The sequence below is a fragment of the Mastigoproctus giganteus genome, chromosome 7, assembly GCF_048544385.1.
Source record: "Mastigoproctus giganteus isolate SK-2022 chromosome 7, ASM4854438v1, whole genome shotgun sequence".
Taxonomy (NCBI): domain Eukaryota; kingdom Metazoa; phylum Arthropoda; class Arachnida; order Uropygi; family Thelyphonidae; genus Mastigoproctus; species Mastigoproctus giganteus.
The window spans coordinates 180,416,354-180,441,145 of NC_143581.1; the positions used below are offsets into that span (position 1 = coordinate 180,416,354).

At 35.9% G+C, this 24,792-nt stretch overlaps 1 protein-coding gene across 1 annotated transcript in view; it reads left to right on the top strand.

The window, feature by feature from the left end:
• The window catches only part of LOC150083370 (SHC-transforming protein 1-like), a 301,635-nt gene that overhangs the window by 171,718 nt on the left and 105,125 nt on the right, over nucleotides 1–24,792 (top strand). The window contains exon 6 of the mRNA XM_090377222.1: nucleotides 862–915. Coding sequence (XP_090233348.1) covers nucleotides 862–915 — 54 coding nt within the window. The remainder of the gene's footprint in view (nucleotides 1–861; nucleotides 916–24,792) is intronic.

The following is a 24,792-nucleotide window of genomic DNA, read 5'->3' on the forward strand; positions in this document are numbered from 1 at the left end:
AAGATAAAACTTGCATATTAGTTTTTAGCATAAAATATAACTAGTAAAGGTAACGGTATTATATTTGAAAATACCATCATTGAAATATAATATTGCTACCTTTACTATTCAACTGCACAGAGAGAGTGCAACACTCTTTAATATATACATTAAATAGACATACACATTGGCAGTTTTACTCCACACACTATTTGGCTGTTTATTTTGACTCGTTACATTATTTATTGTTCAGTATAAGGTTACTCATAATGGCTACTTGCCCTCGTCGAGAAACCAATAATTCACAAAACAGTTGTCATAGCAGTGCCTTGAACTTTAAATGAATGAAAAATGAATTTTTAATAACAATATCATCTCTAAAGTGAACATAAGCCTAAGTCTTTTAGTGGTGAATGGAAGAACTAGTGTCCCCAAGAGAGAAATGTGGAATGCAGATATGTGTATTATTAGCAAATTATTTTAATGCCTGCACTGTCTGAAGTATAGCTCTGCCACCTTTACTACTTTTAGGATTTCATATATAATTGTCATTTATTTGTCATTCTGTCTGTAATGCAGGTTCATTTTCAGTTAGTATTACTGGATGTTTTATATTATGTGATTGAAATCTTCATTAAATTTATTGGTATACAAGTCAGTATGCAGAATATTGGGACAGCAGTGGAAATATTTAACAAAGTTCCATATTATTTCCACTAGTTTTGATAACATTGTTTTTCATCACAGATCGTTGTATGAGAGAAAAAAAGTTTTTTTTTTTTTTTTTTTTGAAATATGAAAGCAAATTCTAATGATCTGTTCTATTGTAATATTTCAATATCCTTTTTGAATAAAACTAAAAAATATGAACTTCTGTTTTAGGTGATTGCTAACCATGAAATGCCCAACATATCATTTGCCTCGGGAGGTGATGCAGTAAGTGTTAATAACTGAAGTGTGCATTAAGTTTAAAAATCCAGCATGTATGTATATACAATTAATTCTATATATCTTTAGGTATCCTTCTGCAGGAAATGGTTTGTATATATAAAATTATGGAATGAAAATATAATGCATCTGAAATAAAATTAAAAAAAAAAATAAATAAAATTGAGGCGGTTCATATTAATGCAGAGAATGACTTCAATAGTATAAACCAGTGCTATATGCTCAATATGTTCTCGTTGATTTCAATATTTGTAAAAGAATTAGAGAAATTTACCTCAATATGATATGTAGAACACTTCTGTATGATACTTTCCAGAAATTAAACGAATAAAACATTAAAGAAAAATGATTACAATAAAAAAATAAATTGAAAACAATTAAAAAATCAATTGAATACAATTAAAAAATAGTTAAATTAATTTTTAAAAAATTAATGTAAATTTTAAAAAACAATTTTCCTTCCTTTTTTAATTAAAATGAATACAACGTTAACGCAAAATGATTACAGTACAAAAAATAAATTAAAAATAATTTAAAAATTAAATGAACGCAAAAAATAATTAAAAATTAATTTAAGAGTTTAACGTAAATTTTAAAAAACGATTTTCCTTCCTGAAGCTGACAATGCTTTTTGACCATATGTCGTGGTCACAGGAATGAATGAATGAAAATTAAAAAAGGAAGGAAAATTGTTTTTTAAAATTCACATTAAACTTTTTAAAATTAATTTTTAATTACAGTGTACTCCGGTTATTTGGGCCACCTGTTAATCGGGGCAGCCATTTATTTGGGGAAAATCTTTAAAAAAAAGAAACCAATCAAGAAAATAGCCAGGGTTTACTTCGCTTAATTGGGACAGCATGCTGTTCAATCGGGGCAGGAGACCGCAGCACTGGAGATTACCCTACGATTGTCTCCGATGGTACCACATGGTTCGGTCAAAATTCTGGAGGTCACAACCATAAAACAATAAAAACAATTAGCAGTCACCTGTTTATTGGACTTTTCTATTAGTGAAACAGACAGTAACCTCGATCTTACTGAATTTGTGATAATACCGACAGCTAGAATTCTGTGGGTTATTATGGTGAAATGTGTTTACACTTCCATGAAATCTTCAATCATATAAAAAAATTAATTTTTAGATCTTCTCTTCATTCGTATTTTTAAAGCTTTGTAACTCGTTACTCGGTTCTCACTTGTGCGTATTGTGTTACTTGCAATTTGTGTGTGCCGTATTCTTTGTTATTGATTGCTTATCTTTTTACTGTTTTAAATTTTAACCTCCTCCCCCGCCCACAAATGTCAATGAACAGAAATGTCAACTAGTTCGTATGTACATATTACAGTACGTATTAATTATTCTGATTATCAAGTATATTCTTCAGATTTTCACGTATTTTTTAATTGGTAAGGTAATAAAGGGTAAATTTCTGCTCAATATATCTTTGCTTTTATAGCCTGTGGATAATATTCCTCCTATTTTCGCTAATTAGAAACGCTGTTTAATAGAATTAAAATTCAATTCACAAACGTGATCACAATGACCGGCACTTACTGCAAATTGTATAGTGAACGGTACTTTACTATGTTGAGTTTGTTGTAACGTGATTTGATTGTGCAGTGAACCAATTGTAAAAAGGGGGGGGGTACATTGTATTTTTTAACTATTTACGTGAAACTTCGGATAATTGGGGCAGCCGCTTAATCGGGCCAAAATGCACTAGTCCTGATGTGTCCCAAATAACCGGAAGGGACTGTATTTTTTAATTGTGTTTAATTGATTTTTTAGCTAGGGTAAAGAAAGCCAACATGGGAAACGTTGGGAAAACTTATCGGACAAAATTGTTTCCTGCTACCGCAGTTTCTCCCTGCATTCTTGGTAAACAGATGGTGCATGTTATCGGTAATAGTAGTAGTAGTAGTCAATAATGATGTATTTATTAGTTTTTTCTCTTTATTAAAAGCAGATTATCAGAGTTCATGAGTGTAATGCCGTCACGGCTGAAATTTACTTATGGATACACCCTCCAGACTGCTTCAGTCTTAGGGTGTTTATCCCCCCCTTCCCGCTGTTTTAACCTGATATGAAAATGACTTCTACAGACGGTGCGTGTTATTGGTAGTGTCAGTAGAAGTCATTTTGCTATCAGTGGATCCAAATTTGGATCCACCGATAGCAAAAGCAAAGTGGCCTCCAAATTTGCTTGACTTCAATGGATCCAATTGCCACAGGTGGCAGTTGGATCCATTGAGGTCAGGCAAATTTGGAGGCCAATCAAAATGGGTGATATCACTGTGTTCCTCAAATCACCTGTGCACAGTGTTGGGTCCAATGACACAATGCATTATCTTCTTGGAATATCCTGTTTCTCTCCAAAAAAATGCAACATGGTGGGTGCACATGGAGAGCTGCTAGCAGTGTACCGGACCAAGGTATTTCTGTGCCCCAGGCAGAATGGTTTTTTTGGTGCCCTTTACTAAGGATATAGGTATTTCTGCTTTTAGTGCCCCTTAAAGAATGGCACCCCAGGCAAGGGCCCTGCTAGCCTGTACCTTAATCTGGCACTGGCTGCTGGTAGACCTGACCAGTATGGGGCAAATGAGCACGAGTGAGTGATAATGTGTGGGGGGAGGCCTTACACAGGTGAGAACTCCACTGTATGGTATCCCCCAAGTATGACAGTAAATGGTATTCTTAACCTACAAAAAAAGAAAAAAATTGTGGGCTGTCTATATTTAGACTGCTGTCATTGACTGAATATGTGATGTGTAAGTTAGAGAGTACATGAGAATGACCTAATTATTTGTTTTGACTTGCACTCTGAATATGTGTATACAATAAAAAATAATAATAAATAAATAAAAAAATTTCTGTAGATACTCCTTTGCAGGTTAAGGTGCGTAAGTGTGGTATGAATGCTTTGCGATGTGTGTAAACTATGCGATGGCCAAATTAGTGCTTGTAATCTGTGATAATAAAAAAAATAGATAAATAAAAATTATGTGTGCTGTTCATATTATATTCAGTGTAATATGATCCCATCAGTGTGCAAGAGTAAATAGAGTGCTTGGTCTTCTTTGCTGCACCCCTGAGTGTATGTAAAAAAAAAAAAAAAAAGCTAAAATGCACACTGTGCTCCTATAATGATAGATGTATATGATTGAAGCATTGTGTACGTGTCTTGTTGATAGCTGCCCCCCCACCCCCACATGACTGCAGTTGAGTGATATGCACCCAAACTTGATGTTCTCTCACTGCTTGTGCTGACACCATGCTGATCCATTCCCTCTGGCATGGCATGGGATGCTGGTCTGACCAGACCAGCTGCAGGATTCTTTAACCTGAAATTGCATGATAATGACCACCCCCTCCCACACAGGGTACCCTGACCCTATGACTTTATTCTCCCCACCCAAAAAAACTCCAGAGCATTACCCCACATCCCACCCCAAAAAATGTACTTGGTGGGCCTTACCGCCTTAAATGCTTTTACTGCTCTTAGAAAGCTCAATCTGTGGAGGGTTGGTTTCTCAACTGAGGTGCTACTTTAATTTAAGTTTCAAATTTAAATTCCAAATTCCTCTCACCCACCTTCTTAATTTTCAACTGTACTCCATAATTTATACTATCATCCCTCTACTCTTGTCCAATAAAAATGTTTTTTAGGGGACCCTCCCTAGCAAGCTCAGGTGATGCCAGTGTTTGCCCTAGACAGAGAGCCCTTACACCCTGCTTCCTTGCCCTCCTCCTTGTGGTAGTGGACAGGCAATGAGGACTCTTGGTTTTCCAAGGACCCATGGCTAAGAGGCCAGATGAACAACACAACACTACGCAGACCACACAAAATAACATGCACTATCTGGCTCTGACAGAGTTTTGTTCTGCAACACAAAGTATGTAACTCAGAGTTAAGGGAAACCCCTGGTGCCACTTGACCTGTAACACTAAACACTAAGACTTCACCACTGAAATGGGCCTTGTGTGGCAGGACCCCTGTCCTCCTCACACTGGGTGGAAAAGACGTGAGTTGAAATCCCATTGATGACGGGAAGAATTTTTTTGGGTATTTTTCACAGCATGACTGCGTTAGTCAGTCTCAGGCCAGGGTAGCATAGTCTTTTCTTCCTGAAACTCAGGCTATTTTTTGTCCAGCAAACAGAAAATCGACCTCAGAACACACAGAGCAATATGGCCTTAGTCGCTGATGTTTCTAAAACCCACAACAGCAACAACCACTGAAATTGATGGTCTGTATGCACCAGTGGTCCTAGCTCTTGCCAGCAAGATGTGCCCCATATTAAGCAACCACTACCACCCTGGATAGTGGCACCATGCATGATGAGTCCATTGACTCGTGTTGCTTGCACTACTCACAAAGGTGTCCATCGGCATGTTGTATCAGGTTTTGTGTTTATCTGATTAGCACACTCATTTCCAGTCTTCCAGAGTCCAACCAGCATGTTGTTAGTGCCACAACATTTGCTTTCGATAATAATCAGCAGCAAGGAGAGGGTGTTTCTTGGGTCATCTGCTGTGGAACCCTATACATCTAAGTGTGTTGCACATTGTTATTTGGGATATTGTTCTTGTATTCCCATTTTGTTTTGGGACGTCAACTGTTGCACAGTGACCTGTTATTGAGCCCATACAATGCACCCTTCATGAACCACAAACATCCACCTTGCATAATCCTTTACAGTTCTGTTGGAAGGAGGTGGTTTAACCCATTCAACACTATTCTTTGTACAATGTAACCACAGTGGGGTCTGAGCAACGACAGGATGAGCCATTTCGAATATGGAAGCACTCGATGCATGAGATCCCACAATCATACCCCTTCGAAACTCTGATATCTTTACTATGTCCCATAACTGCTACTCTATCACTTTGAATTTCACATCCAGATACAAATTTCCACTGCTTTAGTATATGAAGCTGTTCAACTTTTTATACTGCCAGCTATATGGCATAGTCCATTACATATGGGGTAGTCATAGTTCAGTGATCTCTCTCTGTTGTGTGTGTATCGTGTTAGCACTCATCTGTAAGAGGTTGTCCTTTAAGCTCCCACCAGAGAGCTGCAAATTTGAAAAAGTAACTCAATCATTTCTTAGTGCACCCAGTAGTGTGCAGCAATAAAAGTTTTTGTTCCATCTTTTCATTAAAAATTGGCAAAAATGAATATGTGATTAGCTAATACTATTTGATAACCATTGCTTAACAATTTTAACAATTGCTGTAAAATTTATGTTCTTGGACTTTTTTTTTTTTTGTGTGTTTAACAAATAGATATCTTGCTAACAAATAAGCACTTTGTTAATGCAACTGGAACAAATGCTTATATAAATTCAAAGGTAAGGTAAAGGTAGCATAATGTAGATGCCACAGTTGCGTGTACATAAAACCCATAAAAATTCATTTCAAATTGGTATTAGATTTTATTGGCCAAACAACAAGTATATTGAAACATTATAGGCTGCATATATGTACTTTCTAAGTATATATTATACTGAAATAGTGAAGTGGGGTGTTATCCTGATGAGATACAGTTGCACATATATCAGCCAGTTACCTACAAGTGTAAGATTATTATATATTTGTATTCATGCAGCTATTTACTGATCCACATTTCTGTGATGTCCAAGGCCACTACTCGCACTGACAGGAAATCGCACTCCCGGATAACCTTGTTTTCTGCAGCAGCATGTTTGAGAGACAACCAGAGAGAGTAATACTCTTGATCTGGTTATTAGCAGTGATCATTCGTGTATTAAGAATTTGCAGATAAAGGAATCACTAGGTGGTAGTGATCACAGTGTACTGATGTGGGATTTACTTAAAGATATAATTACCATCAGGGGGTAAAGGAAAGGATTTTTGCTTCTGTAAAGGTGAGTACAGTGGTCTCAGACAGTTTTTAAATTCTGTACAGTGGGATCAACTGACGATGTTACCAACAGTAAATTCTAAGTGGGAAGCATTCAAGGAATTAATCGTGGATGCTGCTAAAAGTTTCATACCTATTAAGAAATATTGTTGAAAGTTTAGGCCTAAATGGTTATCAAATGAAATAATGAGACTCGTAACAGAGAAGAAAAATGCATGGGATGCATATAAATTATTAAGCGACTCAAAAGCCTATGGCAGATATAAACTAGTCTGTAATCAGGTCACAAAGGAGGTTAGGCAGGCAAAGGCAGATTATGATAAACCTTTGGCAAAGGATGCTAAGAAAAACAGCAAGGATTTCTTTACTTATATAAACTCTATAAGGAAGGGGATGAATCTGATTGGTCCACTTGATATCGACGGTTCGACTGTTGATGATCCTGCTCAGATAGGAAACAAACTGAATGAGTATTTTGCATCTACATTCACACATGAGAAGTTATTAAGGTTTGAAAATGGCAGAAGGCTATCAAATTGTAGCAGGGTGCTTAATGATTTTGTAATAACTGAGAGCAACGTGGAGGAGAAATTGTTGAAGTTAAACATAAGAAAGGCACCTGGGGTGGATGGGATCTATCCAGTTATATTAAAGGAGGTGGCAAAGCAACTAAGCAAACCCTTAGCCATAATTATGAGAGCATCCTTGGACTCAGGGGAGGTCCCCATGAACTGGAGATGTGCAAATGTATCCCCAATTCACAAAGGGGGATCGAAGGGTGACACGAGTAATTATAGACCAGTTAGTTTTTCTGTTCCAGGTAAAATAATGGAATCGCTGGTTAAAGATGCATTGCAGGATCATCTAGACAAGACTGCAGCAATAATTCAGACACAGCATGGGTTTGTTAAGGTAAAGTCTTGTCTGACAAATTTGATTGGTTATTATGATGTGGTTACAAAGGAACCAAATGCAAAAAAATAATTTTGATGTCATATACTTGGATTTTAGGAAAACCTTTGACACTGTTGCACATGGAAGACTACTGTACAAATTGGAGCAGAATGGTATTAATGGTAATTTGCTACAATGGATCAAAGGATGGTTGAGTGGGAAAAGACAGATGGTGATAATCAATGAGTGGGCTAATGTTATTAGTGGAGTCCCACAGGGTTCGGTGTTGGGTCCACTGTTGTTTTGTATATTTATCAATGATATTGATGAAAGTATATCAGGCTTAGTGTAGAAGTTTGCAGATGATACAAAGGTTGGTAGGGTTGTTAATGACAGTAATGGCAGTGTGCTACTGCAACAGGATCTAGAAAATTTTGGCAGATGGGCTGAGAAGTGGCAACTGAAGTTTAACCTTGACAAATGCAAAGTACTGCATATGAGTAGAAGTAACTCCAGAGAAACGTACCAACTGTGTGGTACTACACTTAAGGTGGTAGAAAATGAAAAAGACTTGGGAGTAATTGTGCAGTCAGATATGAAGTTTTCTGCGCAATGCAGACAGGCTGCCAAGGCAGGTCATGGGGTTTGGTCAATGATATATAGGAATTTTTCTAGCAGGGTAAAGGAGGTAATTGTCCCTCTGTATAAGGCAATGGTCAGGCCACGCCTCGAGTACTGCATACAGGTCTGGAGACCTCATTTTAGGAAGGATGTAGATTTGCTTGAGTGTGTACAGAGAAGGGCAACAAGATTGGTGAAGGGATCCTCTACCAAGAGAGGCTTAAGTTCTGCAAATTGCAGTGGCTGGAGACTAGGCACCTGCGAGGTGATCTCATTGAGGTGTACAAGGCCTTGAATGGGTTGAGCATGCTGAATTCTGATGGGATTCTTCCTCTTGTTCAGATTACGAACCTAAGGGGCCATAAATTCAAATTGAGGAAAGACAGATGTAGAATAGATGTGCAGAAATTTGCCTTTAGCCAGCGGGTGGTTAATTGCTGGAACATACTTCCATCTGTCGTGGAAGTTGATAGGTTAAATAAATTTAAGAAGGAACTGGACAAAAATTTAGAGGGATTTGTTTTGTAATTTTTTTTTTTTTTTTTTTTAGCTGATGCTTCATAAGATCATACACTTGCTTTCTTGCATCACATGCAACTACTACTACTACATGAGCACTAACTTTATATTCTTCATTCATATACTGTTCACCTTCCTCTGATTAATTTTTCCACCCTGGGCTATTAGTTTATACGAGGGCATGAGTGTCTATTTCTGTCCTAATTTCTTACCTAATTTCACCTCCTGTTAACTGAACTACTATACTGTTGCTTTTGACCACACACAATATGTACACAAAATGAGTATATATAAGTGATACTACCAAGCTTTGTCTTTACAGCCAATTGTAAGATGGGCCAGTATATATATGCCAAATTACAGAAACCACATATACAGAAAAATCTCATAAATAGCATATACAGTAAACTCTCGCTAATGCAGTTACAATTTATTCCGGATGTTGTATAATCCAGATCGAAATACAAAAAATTCCTTTCACAATTAAGTACTGGACTTTGAAAGACGCGCAGGATTTAGGAAGACAGATGAGTCACTCTGCGCATAGAGAGAGAGGTGCAACATACATCAAATTGTCTTGCATGTTGTTCAGTATTATTGTTGACTCTGAGTGGAACAGGTGTGATTGCTTATATTGCTTCATTTGCATACTTCTTTATATATGTACATATATATATGTACATAAGTTAACATATTTTATATCTTAGGGGTTTATGTAATTGTTGGCTAAACCACAACACTGTTGCTTGTCGAGGTCCTTGTATGCAGACGGTTTCATTGTTTTCATTATAGTTGACTTTTATGCTATCAGATGTGCCCGCAAAATCTGATTGCTTTCCTTTATTTTTTACGATGTTGCGTATGGTTTGGTTACTAACATTATAATGGTTCATTAAAGATTTAACAGTTGCATCATTTTCAAACTTTGGAATAATTTCAAGTTTCAAGTTTTTGTTCAAGTGAAAGCACAACTCTTTTGCCATTGGTAAATAAAAAAAAATATATACTATAAAATAATTTTGACACTCCTGACATAAATAATGAAACAAAATTTATCTTTTTGTGGTGTGACGGAACACAACAATCCACGACGTACTAAAACAAGCCAAGCATTTGTTCTCTTTCCATTTTTTTTTTTTTTTTTTTTTTTTGTGCAGCAGGTGTGAAGACAGCAGGGGTTGTGGGATAATAGGTACATTCATCTCCCAATTACATCTTATAATGCCGCTTCTTGTTGCTTATTTACGACTTGCAAAACATCTGTTTACACCTTCCTATTTATTACTTGAATTGTAAGATTTCCAGTGGATTCCCCCCCCCCGTGAATAACGTCTATGCTGGGGATACCCTATGGCACTCAGGCTGTTAAACAGTTTATACTTATTTTGTCGGGTATATAATGCCATTGATGAATATGCAAGAAAAAATTTGAAATTTTGATATTTAATATCATTTTTTTCGAAAAAACTAAAAAGTTCACATTTTGGTCATTTGCCATTGCACCTTGGTTACTTTCACTCTCAATAACTTCTAAACTATGATAGATAGACCGACATAAACAGTAAGCGACCAATTGTTCAGTAGGAAATGTAGTTTTTACATCTATAAATAGGTTTGATGTAGCACTTATGGTTTCCGAGTAATAGTGATGCAAAGTTGAGAGAGTTAAAAAATTCTAGCATTTTTCAAGTTTGTTTTTGCAATATCTTGAAAACTATAAATGTTAGACAAAAACAGTAGGCAACAAAATAGTTGCACTTTGAGAGCTCTACAAGGATATATAACTAGATTTCAAATCGGGTTTTTAGTTTTCGAGAGTTGAACAATTCGTTAAAGTAACTACTTCGTCCAGTTACTTCGAATTTGTCGAGCAGTTCAGTAGTGCTTCATTTAGTTAAGTTGTGATGATGCCGAAAGTTACATCAACTAAGCATGTTCAAAGATTTCGACAAAATCACAAATCTAATGCTGAAAAGCAAACACTAAAGTCAGTGGCAGAATGCGAGAGAGAGAGAAAGATACACAAACATCTAGATTCACATTTCTGTCCAATTTCCCTTTCTTTCTTTCACAATATAACTTTGAATGCTGGGCTGTAGATTTTGGCATGCATTGTTACTTGTTATGTGCAGTGATGCAAAAAGTACGATGCATGCACCCAAGAAAACTCAATTGTATGCAACAAGTGCAGTGATGCAACAAAATTGTTGCCCTTTGAGAGCTCTACAAGGAAATATAATTAGATTTCAAATCTGGTTTTTATTTTTTGCGAGTTGAACAACTCGTTAAAGTAACTACTTCGTTCAGTTGCTTCACATTTGTTGAGCAGTGCGATTGTGTTTCATTTAATTAAGTTGTGATGATGCTGAAAGTACATCAACTAAACATGTTCAAAGATTTCAACAAAATCACAAATATAACATTGAAAAGCAAGCACCAAAGTCAGTGGCAGAACGTGAGAGAGTCATAAGCGTAAATGCAAGCAAGATCAATTAGAGGCAGATGTCCAGCCATCAACATCGAAAAGAACAGTGCAAACATGCAATAATAAAGGTTACCACAAACCTTTTATTATTGATTGTAAATGAAAATACCAATAAAAATAAAACTGATTTTATTAAGCTTAAATTGTATATTTTCATTTCACATGACGTTATTCACTGATCCACCTTCAGCTCCATGGAGGCAACATCGATTTTTTACTTTGGAGTCTTGACGTGTCCTGGTTAATCAAGAGCCTGCTGTACAACTGCTGAATCTTCTATCAATGGATAATGTATTTTCTTTTTATAGTTTTTAAATAAAGGCTCTACAGGGTTTTTTTTTTTTTTTTTTTTATTTTCATTAGCAGTACCTGTATCATTAAATTTTCTATTTATTTGTGTTCTTAGTTTTTTGTTTTTTAGGGCAATCTTTTGCTTCACTAATCTGGATATTAGCATTAGCATTAGTAGAGGCATATGATGCAAGAAAGCAAGCTTATTCAGCATCAGCCAAAAAAAAAAAAAAAAAAAACACTCCCATTTCACCCCTCCGTTCGTTCGAAATACCTATCCAGTTGAGCTTTAAATTTGTTTAGGCTATCAACTTCAACAACAAGTGATGGAAGTCGGTTCCACCAACCAACCACCCGCTGGCCAAAGGCAAATTTCCGCACATCTATCCGACATCCGTCCTTCCTCAATTTGAATTTATGCCCTCTGAGGTGATTATTCTGAGCAAGATGAAGAATCCCATTGGCATTGAGCATGCTCAAACCATTCAAAGCCTTAAACACCTCTATCAGATCACCTCGCCGGTGCCTAGTCTCCAGACTCTAATTTGCAAAACTTAAGCCTTTCTTCATAAGAGCAACCCTTCGTTCCATTCACTAATCTTGTTGCCCTTCTCTGTACCCATTCCAGCAGCTCTACATCCTTCTTGAAATGAGGCCTCCAGACCTGTATACAGTACTCAAGATGTGGCCTAACCATTGCCTTATACAAAGGAATAATCGCCTCCTTATCCCTGCTAGAAAAATTCCTGTATATCATTGACAAGACACCATGAGCTACTCTTGCAGCTCGTCTGCACTGCTCAGAGAACTTCATATCTGCCTGCACAATTACCCCCAGGTCCTTTTCATTCTCCACCACTGTCAGTGTAGTACCGCAGAGTTGAATCTCTTAATCCGGATGACCTCTCCCCCCCCCAATTAATCTGTATTAGCGAGGATCTTATATATATATATATATATATATACTATTTATGTATGCAGCTCTATTGTTTTAGCTATACAGACTTAATTTCATTTGATTTCCCTTTATTTATCTAACTGATCATTTTGAGATTTAAATGTTGCAGTATTGTGCCTTGTGTATATTTTGAGAGTGCAAAATGGGCCAGGATTATAGAACCACTGGCCTCATAAAGCAGTTACGGTTGCAGTGGTTTAAATTAGCAGTTCTACATTGAAATTTTTTTATGTAACATTAAAATAATTTTTGTATAATAAAACACCTTTACTTTATTTCGTTTATTTACTTTAAATTAATGAAATGTTTAACCATCAATGGTTTCATGTTATGAAAAATCTTGCTGCTGCCAACAAACTGTAGAAATATGAACTTTATTATAAATTAAAATGTATAGGAATTAAAACAGATTAAAAGCAATAAAACAAAAGAGAATAGATTATGAGAGATAAAACAACACAATACACTAGTAGCTATTGGTGCAATGTCCTTTATCAACCATTAAAAGATGGTACAGCAAATGATAATTATATAATAGGAAAACTAATTAGATAGTATGAATCAGAGCTGTACTACTCAATATGTTCTACGTTGATAATAATATTAATAAAATAATAAGAGGAGTTTACCTCAGTATAGTGCGTAGAACACTTCCGTATGATACCCTCCAGAAATTAAAACGAAAAAATCAAAAACTTACCGGTACAATAGAGTAAAATATAAATAATTAAATAAACAATTTAACACAATTCAAATCAATTTAAAACAATTAAAAATCAAATTAACGCAATTAAAAGAATCTGATGAAAATATTCAAAACGATGTACCGGTAAGTTGTCGATTTTTTCGTTTTAATTTCTGGAGGGTATCATACGGAAGTGTTCTACGCACTATATTGAGGTAAACTCCTCTTATTATTTTACTAATAATAGGAAAACACATGATTGATGGAAAAAAAAATACACAAACATATATATACTTATAAATACATAAGGCATACTCATATACATGCTAGTAAGGCTTAGGGAAACAGATTGGCCCACATTAAGAAGTAAATTTGATACTGTTGCACATGGAAGACTGCTACACAAATTGGAGCAGTGTGACATTGGAGGCAAATTGCTGCTATGGATAAAGGGGTGGTTGAGGGGGAGAAGACAGAGAGTGGTAATCAATGGACACTGCTCATCGTGGACTAATGTTATTAGTGGAGTCCCTCAGGGCTCAATGTTGGGTCCATTATTGTTTTCTGTATTTATAAATGATATTGATGATGGTATATCAAGCTTAATGTCCAAGTTTGCAGACGATACAAAGGTTGGCAGGGTTGTCAAGGACACTACTGACACTATGCTGCTGCAACAGGATCTGGAAAGGTTGAGCAGATGGGCTGAGAGGTGGCAAATGCAGTTTAACATTGACAAATGTAAAGTACTACACATGGGAAACAGCAACCCCAGAGCAACTTATCAACTCTGTGGTACTACACTGACAGTGGTAGAGAATGAAAGGGACTTGGGGGTGGTTGTGCAGGCAGATATGAAGTTCTCTGAGCAGTGCAGACGGGCTGCAAGAGTAGCTCATGGAGTATTGTCAATGATATACAGGAATTTTCCCAGCAGGGATAAGGAGGTGATTATTCTATTGTATAAGGCAATGGTCAGGCCACACCTAGAGTACTGTATACAGGTCTGGAGGCCTCATTTCAAGAAGGATGTAGAGCTGCTGGAACGAGTACAGAGAAGGGCAACAAGATTAGTGAATGGAACAAAGGGGGGTGCTCTTTCGAAGAAAGGCTTAAGTTTTGCAAATTACAGTGTCTGGAGACTAGGCACCAGCGAGGTGATCTGATAGAGGTGTATAAAGCCTTGAATGGTTTAAGCATGCTCAATGCTGATGGGATTCTTCCTCTAGCTCAGAAAAATCACCTGAGAGGGCATAAATTCAAATTGAGGAAAGACAGATGTAGGATAGACGTGCGGAAATTTGCCTTTAGCCAGCAGGTGGTTGGTTGGTGGAAGACTTCCATCCCTTGTAGTGGAGGTTGATAGCCTAAATAAGTTTAAGGCTCAGCTGGACAGGTATTTTGAACGAACAGAGGGGTGAAGTTGAAGTGGTTTTTTTTTTTTTTTTTTTTTTTTTTGGGCTGATGCTGCATAAGCTTGCTTTCTTGCATCAATTGCCTCTACTAATGCTAATGCTAAATAAGCTGATTGCCAATGCTCATAATTTTGTAGGATAACTTCCTCAATAATGGAATGTGTGCAGGTCCCCGTTGCAGTTTATATTTGGTCCTACCACACAAATTAACTTGACAGATAGTTCCTTCGTGCTCTGAAACATGATCACACAATTTTACAGATAATTTTGTTAACATAAACCCCACAATCTGGCCATACTTATATCTTATCCACCTTACTGTAATATGGGAACAACCGACTTTACCCTGAAACAGTCAGTTGTAGCCTCCTACCAGAGAAATGGATGCAACCAATAGGATAGCACATGGGCACTCTAGCAGTTTGATCAAAATTATCTAGATAGTATTAAAGGAATATATGCAGTGCCAATTGTTTCATTTTTATTATCATTTTCACCTTGGGAGATTAACTCAACACCCCCTTCCCCATTTGAAATTTGTCAACACAAGGAGGGTATCTGTGTTTTAACAAAACCATCCTAAATAGAAAGGGTGCAAGAATATTTGCTGATGCTATCAAGGCATTGTTAGGTGGGTTCGAAAACTGCTAGTTTTGGGGGGATTCACATCTGCCTGAGGCTACTGTTAAATTGATTCTTGCACTGCTTCTACGGAGATGAGCAGCAGCCTGGAAAACAAAGTGCTGGGGATTTCAAGGATCTGCTGGGAGTCATCATGGAATAACTAAACACATGGAATAACTAAACTAAACACTAAACACATGGGCTGTGTTAGGGTAACTAAAAGTAAGAACATGTGCATGTATATGTATACTTGCATGTACATCAATGCTAAGAGTACAGTAAATAAATTTGATATGCCGGTCAAGACATCAAAGGTAGATATTGTTGGGATATCGGAGATGGGGTGTCACACAGATATAAGGAATGCAGAATTGAAATTTGGGGAGTTACAATCTGTACAAAAAAGTACAGGATAGGAAGGGTGGAGGGGTTATGCTGTTAGTTAAGAAACATAAAATCTAGGGCAGTGCATTCAGTTGACATGGGTGGACAGTGCAATGTTGAGTCAGTTGGTGTGACATAAGCACTCGGAAAGCAAAAATGAGACTAGGATTGTGTTATAGACCTAATGATTCTGATGGGTACAACGAACAGCTGTACAGAGAAATAGTAGGCCAGTAAATCAGAATGTCTTGTAATGGGAGATTTTAACTTCCCAGATATTGACTAGAACTTATGGGTTCGTCACTTGCACACTAGCAAGATTTTCATGTATTTATTGGATGATTGTTTCTACAGCAGCATGTTTGAGAGGCAACCAGAGGGAGTAATACTCTTAATCTAATTATCAGCAGTGATTATTTTTGTGTTAAGAACCTGCAGATAAAGGAACCACTAGGTGGCAGTGATCACAGTACTGTTGTGGGATTAACTCAAAGATGTAACTGCCATCAGGGGTAAAGTGGCTCTAGCAGCACTACATCCTTCCTAAGGATGTAGAGCTGCTGGAACAAGTACAGAGAAGGGCAATGAGATTGGTGAGGGGAACACAGGGTAGCTCTTACCAAGAAAGACTTAAGTTCTGCAAATTGTAGCATCTGGAGACTAGGCACCTGCAAGGTGATCTGATTGAGATGTATAGGGGCTTGAATGGTTTGAGCAAGCTCAGTGCTGATGGGTGTTTTCCTCTTGCTGAGATTATACACCTGAGGGGCATAAATTTAAGTTGAGGAAAGACAGTTGTAGAATAGATGTGTGGAAATTTGCCTTTAGCCAGCGAGTGGTTGATTGTAGAAACAAACTTCCATTTGTCGTTGTGGAAGTTGATAGCTTAAATAAATTCAAGGAACAACTGGGTGAAATGGGAGAGGGGGTTTTTTTTTTTTTTTTTTGGCCGATGCTGTATAAGCTTGCTTTCTTACATTACGTGTGTCTACTAATTAGCTTTCTTAGAGATTTCATTATTCTTGTCCACCACAAAGCTAGGGTGGGGCCATTCTCGATTAAATTTCTTACACATGCAGTATTATGTAGATTTTCTGGGACATGCATCAATCTATAATATGTGAACTGCCCTCTACACCTGGACTTTCTATAAACTGATATCAATAAATGGGCACCCTCATGCTCAACCAGGACATCCAAAAAAGAGATATATGTCCACTTCTCCTTCCACGGTAAGCTGAATATATGGTGATTGGAGGAACAGCACCTCAGGTTTGCAAGGAATTACCTCAAACAAATCAGCAAAATATCTCCTCCAAAGCCTTAATGGTTTTGACAGATTCAGAAATATATTTTCTTCTAATGCCTCCATAGTAATGTTGGCTATGGGTCATCAACAGATGCACCTACAACTGTACCTTTGTCTGTCTGTCAGTACAAAGAATTGCTGAACATGATATCACAGTCAGACTCACAAACATCATCTACTGAGAGTGAGGTCCTATTCTCCAGTTTGGAAATCCTATCCAACGTATGAAACTATCAAAAACAATTGCTGGTTGTGTTGATGTAGAAGTACAGGACAACATCAGCAGAATTTATCTCACTCTCAAGAATATTAAAATTCTTTAATAATCTAAAGAAAATGCTTACCACTGTTCACTACAAAATTTGTTCTGCTGATGAGTGATGACAATAATCTAGCAACATGCTTGGAAAGTTCATATGTCAGAGTGCCACAGCAAGTTGCAATAGGGCATAAAGGAATGCCTGGTTTATGTATTTTGATCAGACCATAAAATTGAGGATGCTGACACACTGCCGCATGAAGTTTCCACCTCATGGGTATACTGATTTTCTTATTCACAAATTATGATTAACACGTTGAATGCCGACTACGAGTTAACTCTTATTTGGCGATCTGGTCCAGGACGCCGACTACAAGCTAACTCTGACTGGTATGACTTGCCTTTCAGGCGCAGCTACGAGTATATTCATAGCAAATATGTGCAACTGATGGACAATTGGCTTCTGGGATAAGAAATGAAAAATCAACCAGTGTCAGAAAACAAAATTTATTCACAAAAATAAAATATTTTCTTCACGCAAAGAGCTAGCTTCTCTTAGCTCACTGGACAGTAATAGCGTGTTCCACGGCATTTTTTATTTCTCGTCCATACTAGTCACGGCTTAGTTGGGCATGGTTTTTTTTTCAATTGGTGATTATAGCAAATTGAAAGTCTAAATAATGAATTTTATGTTCAGACTTAATCTTGGAACATTTAGAACTTTTTCTCCAATCAAAGATTCAATGTAACTTTTCCGTCAAGTTACGGGTTCCACCAAGAAATGTCCGAAATTCAGAGAAACCCATAACTTGACGAAATAGTATGTGTGTTATGCATATATATATATTTCTATAATATATAATGCAGTTTGTTTCGGACATGTGTTGGTTTTTCTTAGCGCTGAATAATATGAGAGTATTTGATCTGATCGATCTATGAATCAGAACCGTACGACTTGTCAAAAAGCTCTTCAAATTGTGAGTCACTCATATTAGCATAGAGCCCAAGCTCTTCTTCAATCAATGGTCTTCTTATCCATGTTTTAGGTTTTTTTTTTTATACAAAAAAAAAAAAAAAAACACTTAGCAAAGTACTAAATACAACGTACATGACAAAATCTGTGTCACTGCAGCAGATTTATGCACAGCACAGATTAATATACAGAGAATTCTGCAAGTTACAACATGTCGAGTTAACTCGTAGTTGGCTACTGCGAAGAATTTTCTATTACATACGCCAAATAAGAGATAATTTCCCGAGGCCTCTTTTTTACAACAATAAGCTTTTTTTATGAGTTTTTGTGATGAATATATATTATAATTTGGATTTTGAATAATTTAACATGCCTAACTCATGGTGTAGGAGACCAGTTTACCCAAATAATCCTTGGCAGTCAACGTGTTAAACCACGTTGACTGCCAAGAATTTTATTCAGAATTTTGTTTATGTTCATAAACATGTTGATTTTTTTTTAGTAAAAGCAGAGCCTTCTGAACATAATCTGACCTGTATAATACAACAATACATCTGCTTTGTCTATAGGTAAGGCAGTAATATCCTGATCTTTACACAAAGAATTAAGGACATCATTTATTTCTTTTCTTTTATGTATACTTATCCCCATAGGCGTGCACAGCCTAAAACAAGAAGGGGGCCAACCACATTTTGCCCCCCCCCCATAAAAATAAAATATTTTATTTTTAAATATATTTTTATAAATACAATTTTGTATATATATTAAAACTTATTTACAGTCAGTCCTCGTATAACACGTGTTTACATTACATGAATTCGATCATACACGATTTATAAATAGAGGAACGATATCTTATATAACACAAACCGAATTCGCTTATGCACGATTCACCATTTGTGTTTACAAGAAATGGCAGTCGAACGGAAAATCACCCCAACCGAACGCAACACGATAGGAATGAAGAGAAGATTCTGAAAATGTATTTGTTTTTTATATCAGTGAAGGGGAAACACATTTCACCATAATAACGTAAAATTCCAGCTATCGGTAATATCGCGAATGCAATTAGATCGAGTTTACTACCAGTTTATAACAGATTCCACTAGCAGAAACGCAACTGGAAATTGTTTTATGGTAGTAACCCCTAGAAATGTGCTTTAGTAAAATGTGAGGTGTTAATAGTGTATCTCTGCCTTTACGGTGTTGTTTATTCAGTTGCTACACACACGCAGCTTTGTTTATATGTATCAATTGTGCTTTGTTCCCTAAAAATGAGTAAAATACTTAAAAGGTGTGAAAAGGAAGCATCCTGGTGAAGACACTGCAGATTCAGAGAGAAAAAGAAAAGCAATGTCGATAAACAGAGGCGGACTGGGTCAAAAATTCTTACCCGGGAAAATTTGTAGTGGCCTTATACTATGGCTTATGGCCAGTCCACCTCTGTCGATAGAGAAAAATATGAAATTGTGAAACGCTTTGAGCAAAATGAAAAACCATGTGATATTCCACGTGCTACAGACCTAAATGAGGCAACGCCGAGAATTAGAAAGAATGCAGAGAAAGTAAAAACAACTTTTATAGCAGGAACAACTCAAAGTGTAATTAAAATCCATTAGATTAAGACACGAAGCGATGGAACGCCTGTCATCTATTTGGATCGAAAATCAAATAAAAAACAAGTTTGCTTACGATAGAAGCAAAAGCATTAGCAACATTTTATTACGTAATAATTGTAATAAAATACGTAAGTATTTTATTACGATTATTTATTGTGTTTGGTAATGTTTTGGTTACAAATGTGTGTGTTCAATCTTGGGTGGTCGGCACCTAACTCTATTTTCCCCATAGGGCCTGTTGTTTATATTGCACAATTTTGCATTGCACGAGGGTTTCTAGGAACACAACTATCGTGCTATAGGAGGACTGACTGTATTTAAAAAATAAATTTATATAATAATTTATTTAAGAAACATATACATTATAATAGTTCATAACTAATAAATATTCAACCTTTTTAGAATAAAAAATATACGTTTTTAGGTCTTTATTTTTTTATAATAATATTCTATGTTCAGAAGGAACAAAGGTGATGGAAGGAAGGAATTCGCCAATTACTCCTACAGTGACTGCGGCAGTTAAATCCTGTTCCACTTATGAAAGCAATAAGTAGTTCAATCGTTCTTGCATCATGACGCTTCTTAATTTTGGCTTATTCATTATTATAAACTCATTTGTGAACTTGTACATTTTGCGATTGCCAAGAAGACCTTCTGCAAATTCAGTGAATCACCAAAAAAAATGGGAGATTAAGCATAAAGTAGGGATATATATGAAAGGCGTTGTTTACTCTTACCGCTGCAAACAGTACTGATATATTGCATGAACTCCAGTGACTCACATCTGATGAATATGGGCTTGGCACACCCAAGGTCCTGAGCTGGATATCATCATTCTTCTCTTTCTTGGTGATTCCCTTCTACTTCTGGCTCTTGTTTTCAATATCTCTCTCTCTCTGTTTTTCTAGGTAACTGAAATTTTTTTTGCCTGGTGTAGCATATGCCTCAGGCTTCCTTGCACTATATGGCTAATGATAATAATGTTTTGGAGGCTACCGTCATGCAGCATAGCAGACAACTGTCTCAAATGAAATGAGTGCGGAAATTCAAATATCAGAATGTTTTACACATAAAAAACATGAATAAAATAAATATCTATTTTATTATTTAAATATTTATTTATTTTAATTCTTTAGTTTTAAAATTCAACTTTTTTTTTTTTATGATTTAACAAAAATGTTTTACCCGTGAAGCTACGAGGGCCCCCTTCAAGATTTCAGGGGGACATGCTTCCCTGTGTGCACGCCTATGCTTATCCCCAATACACAAGGCCATTTTCATGTTAATGATTTCATTAGTACAGGGGGTTCCTGGTATCAGAGTCCCTGCAGTTACGAGGATTTGAAAATTAAAGAATTAAAGCTTTTTCCCTTGAGAAAATTGACCAAGCACTTGAATATTTTTTGTAAGAATGATCTTCATGATCCTGCAACAAAAGTTAAGTGCGAAGTTAAAGACATAACTAAATGCTACGACACAATTTTATCTGAAAAAATATGGCAAAAAAAAAAAAACCCATGAACAACTCTTGATTCATTCTTTATTCGTACAACTGAAAAATAGTGTAACTTCAATAAACTTTGCTTAACCTGACATTGTGTAATAAAACTTCTCATTTTTCAGTTCCTTCATCCATTTTTTTTTTACTATGTACAAGTACATAATAAACATTGCTGTATAATAATGGTGTAGATACACCATAGACAACTCTTAAAAAAAACTACGATAGTAGTGTGAAAAGCATCATTTCATCTGTATCTCATATTGTGCTCATCATTCACAATGAGTTACCCATGTATTGCGCTACCTCGAATAAGTAGCGCTTCACTAATAGTGAAGACTGTTGTTACTTATTCTCAGTGGGCACCACCACCACCACCCAGATGGCACCGTTTCAAAGCTAGTTGACTTTTCATCGGTGGGTGGGCAGGTACCCTGGTATTGCAAATGAAGCATTACTTATTCGAGGTAGTGCAATACATAGGCAACTTGTTGTGAAGGATGAGCACAATGTGAGATACAGATGAAATGATGCCTTTCACACTACTACCATAGTTTTTCTTTAAGAGTTACCTATGGTGTAGATACACCATAGGCAGCTCTTAAAGAAATTTCAATTTTTGTGCCATATAATGATATTATATAGATATAGAATCTTAAAATATTATGCTTAATTGCATTTAGTTTTATTTAAAAAAACATTACGAAAATTTGGTCCCCGTTTTAAGTGGAATTTTCTGGAACCAGTTATCCTCTGATAGTGAGGCTCCCCTGTATAACTGGCATACATGTACTGACAAATTAATGACTAAATTATTTACAGAGTTTACATAGTTATTGATTACTTTCTCACTAAACCATAAATTTAAATAAATAAATGAAGAGGAATGTTATTAAATCACAATCAGTATGCAATATATAGATTGCATAAAAAAGATGTATGCACATTTTAGGGGGTAAAAATGTACTTAATTGCAAACCTCACACTGTTAGACCATAAATTTTTTTTTTTTTTTTTTTTTTAAGAAGTTTTGCTTATCTGCACTTTTTGGTATTTCTTTATGAGTTTGGGTTTGCTGATTATTTTTACACAGTATGCCCAGAAATGAAAGAAAAGTAAATATGCATTATTACTTTATGAGATTTATTAAGCTTGCTTTAAACTTCTGTACAGAATAGGGTACTCCTCCTTGCTACAAGTAATTGACAAGCTAAAAAAAAATCAAAAATTAAAAGTACAGATCATCTTTGTGTTAATCAAAAGATGTGTATATTTTGATTGAATGTTTGTCTTTTGTGATTATCCTGAACAAAGAATCAGATATAGTTGTACATCGTAGTCTCATCCCATCTTCCTTGGTACCTCTTCTCCATTGATTGCATGTCCTGTTGGATCTGTCCCCATGCTCTTTAGTAACATGTCTTTTTTTGTATGCAGAAGTGCCACTTTAAAATTGCTTTGTGTTGTTTGATCATGAAATATCCAGTTACCATATTGTTTACCATTTGCATGATGAGTGTCATTTTCAATATTGTTTTTACAACTAATGCCATTTTTTACCAGTGAAACTTACTAATTAAAGAACAAAAATAAATACTAGATTTTCTCAAGGATATAGCATGTTTTTAATTTTTTCAATTAAAAAAAAAAAAAAACATTTAACCAAAAAATTGGATGCACAGCTTATTTCATGAATTTAATCCAAAGCTTGAGATTTTTCCTAAGGTTGTAGTCAGATGAACAAATAAAAATGCTGTTTTATTAAGTTTAGTATTTCTGTCTGCCTGCCAGGTTGTGGCTTAAAAGAATTATTTTCTTTTTTTACAAATACTGTATATATTAAAATACAATTTGGAATGTTGTACTGCATAAAAAGTTCTTGTTACTTAGCAATGTACACAGTTCATTCAAATATCAGAATCATGTGATTTTTGACAGAATTGAAGCAGATAACAATACTGATATTGATACTACCTAATGGAAATGAAAAGTAGTGAGTAATGGGGCAAGTTCATTTGTCATCTCTCCTTACTCATGACAGAAATCACCTAGCCCAAGTCATGCTGTTCGAGATTATAAGGTGAATTACCACAGTACTTAACTGAAAGTAATCTGTAAGGTATTCTGCATTTTTGTATGTGTTCTGCAAAATATGAGTACTAAAGGCATGGTTATAATCTTGAAAAAACTGAAAATGATCCCAAAAAAAAAAAAAAAAAAAAAACAGAAAAGAAATTGTGTACTGCTGGTCAGAAATAAATGCATGTATTTTAACTACTTTTCCCTCCATCTACTTTTTTCTTGTGTGTTAATTGTGTTTGTCTAGTCTGACAAACACTGCTCTGTGCAAGTGAGTACCCCACAACTTATTCAAGGACACGAGGTATTTGAAAAATATGGTATTGTACATGTTTTTGAGATGCCATGTGTTTAAATAAGAGTCAAATAAGTTTTTATATATACATGCTTCCAAGCAGTGTGACCTACTAAATTTGATGTCACATTAAGATTTGAATTAGCTACTAAGGAAGATAGTGTATTTCTCTTTGCATTTAAATGTAAAAAGAAGAAGATTGAAAAGAGGCTTACTAGAATGTTAGCAGAGAGACCTAATATGGATCATGCAGGTTCTAATGTGAACCTTATTATAACAAGTTCTTACCTAAGTCTTACTGCTATGGAATCACGAGAGGTAAGTAAAGTTAAAATTAGCTGAAAACAGGCAGCACTTGTGTAGAATCATTACCACATTTCTAGAAAATGTGACTTTATCTGGAATAACATTACAAGCAAGATAATTTCCCATGGTTACAAAGTTATAATTTGCAGTTAGTTTCCTGGAATAAGACTTTCTTAATGTGAATGTCAATGCTGTGTACTTGCAGTGAAACATATTCTTAGATTGTTTGTATTAAACAAATGCCAAATCTTCAATCTTTAAGCCTCTCTCAAAGCTACAGAAACCTTTACCACTTCATCTTCTCATCAGAGATTAAAAAAAGCTTGACTGAATTCTTCAATTATCTGAAAGTGGTTACGTTGTATGGCCATTTCTGAGCCAGGTGTAAGACCTTGATAAAAATGTGCTGTATCTTTAAGTGATTGTCACAATTTGGCCATATTAGTCCTTCTCCATTAAGATTTCCTAAAAATAATGTATGATCTGCTGTGTGCTCTTAAAAACAAGAAACCTAAATTGACAAATGGTGTGTCATTTTGTTTTGTGGCAATGTGCAATCACACATGGCTCAACACACCATGGTATCCATCCAAAAACTGTGCCAGGAAGTAATGGTGCATCTTCTATATTGCCTGTACTTTGTTTCCTTGTGATCTTTGTTTTCATTTGACTCCCCTGTAGAGATCATTTTGCAGACTAATGGCTTATTAGACAGGATCTTTATGGCACTCTTTGCAGGACTTTTTAAAATTGATCC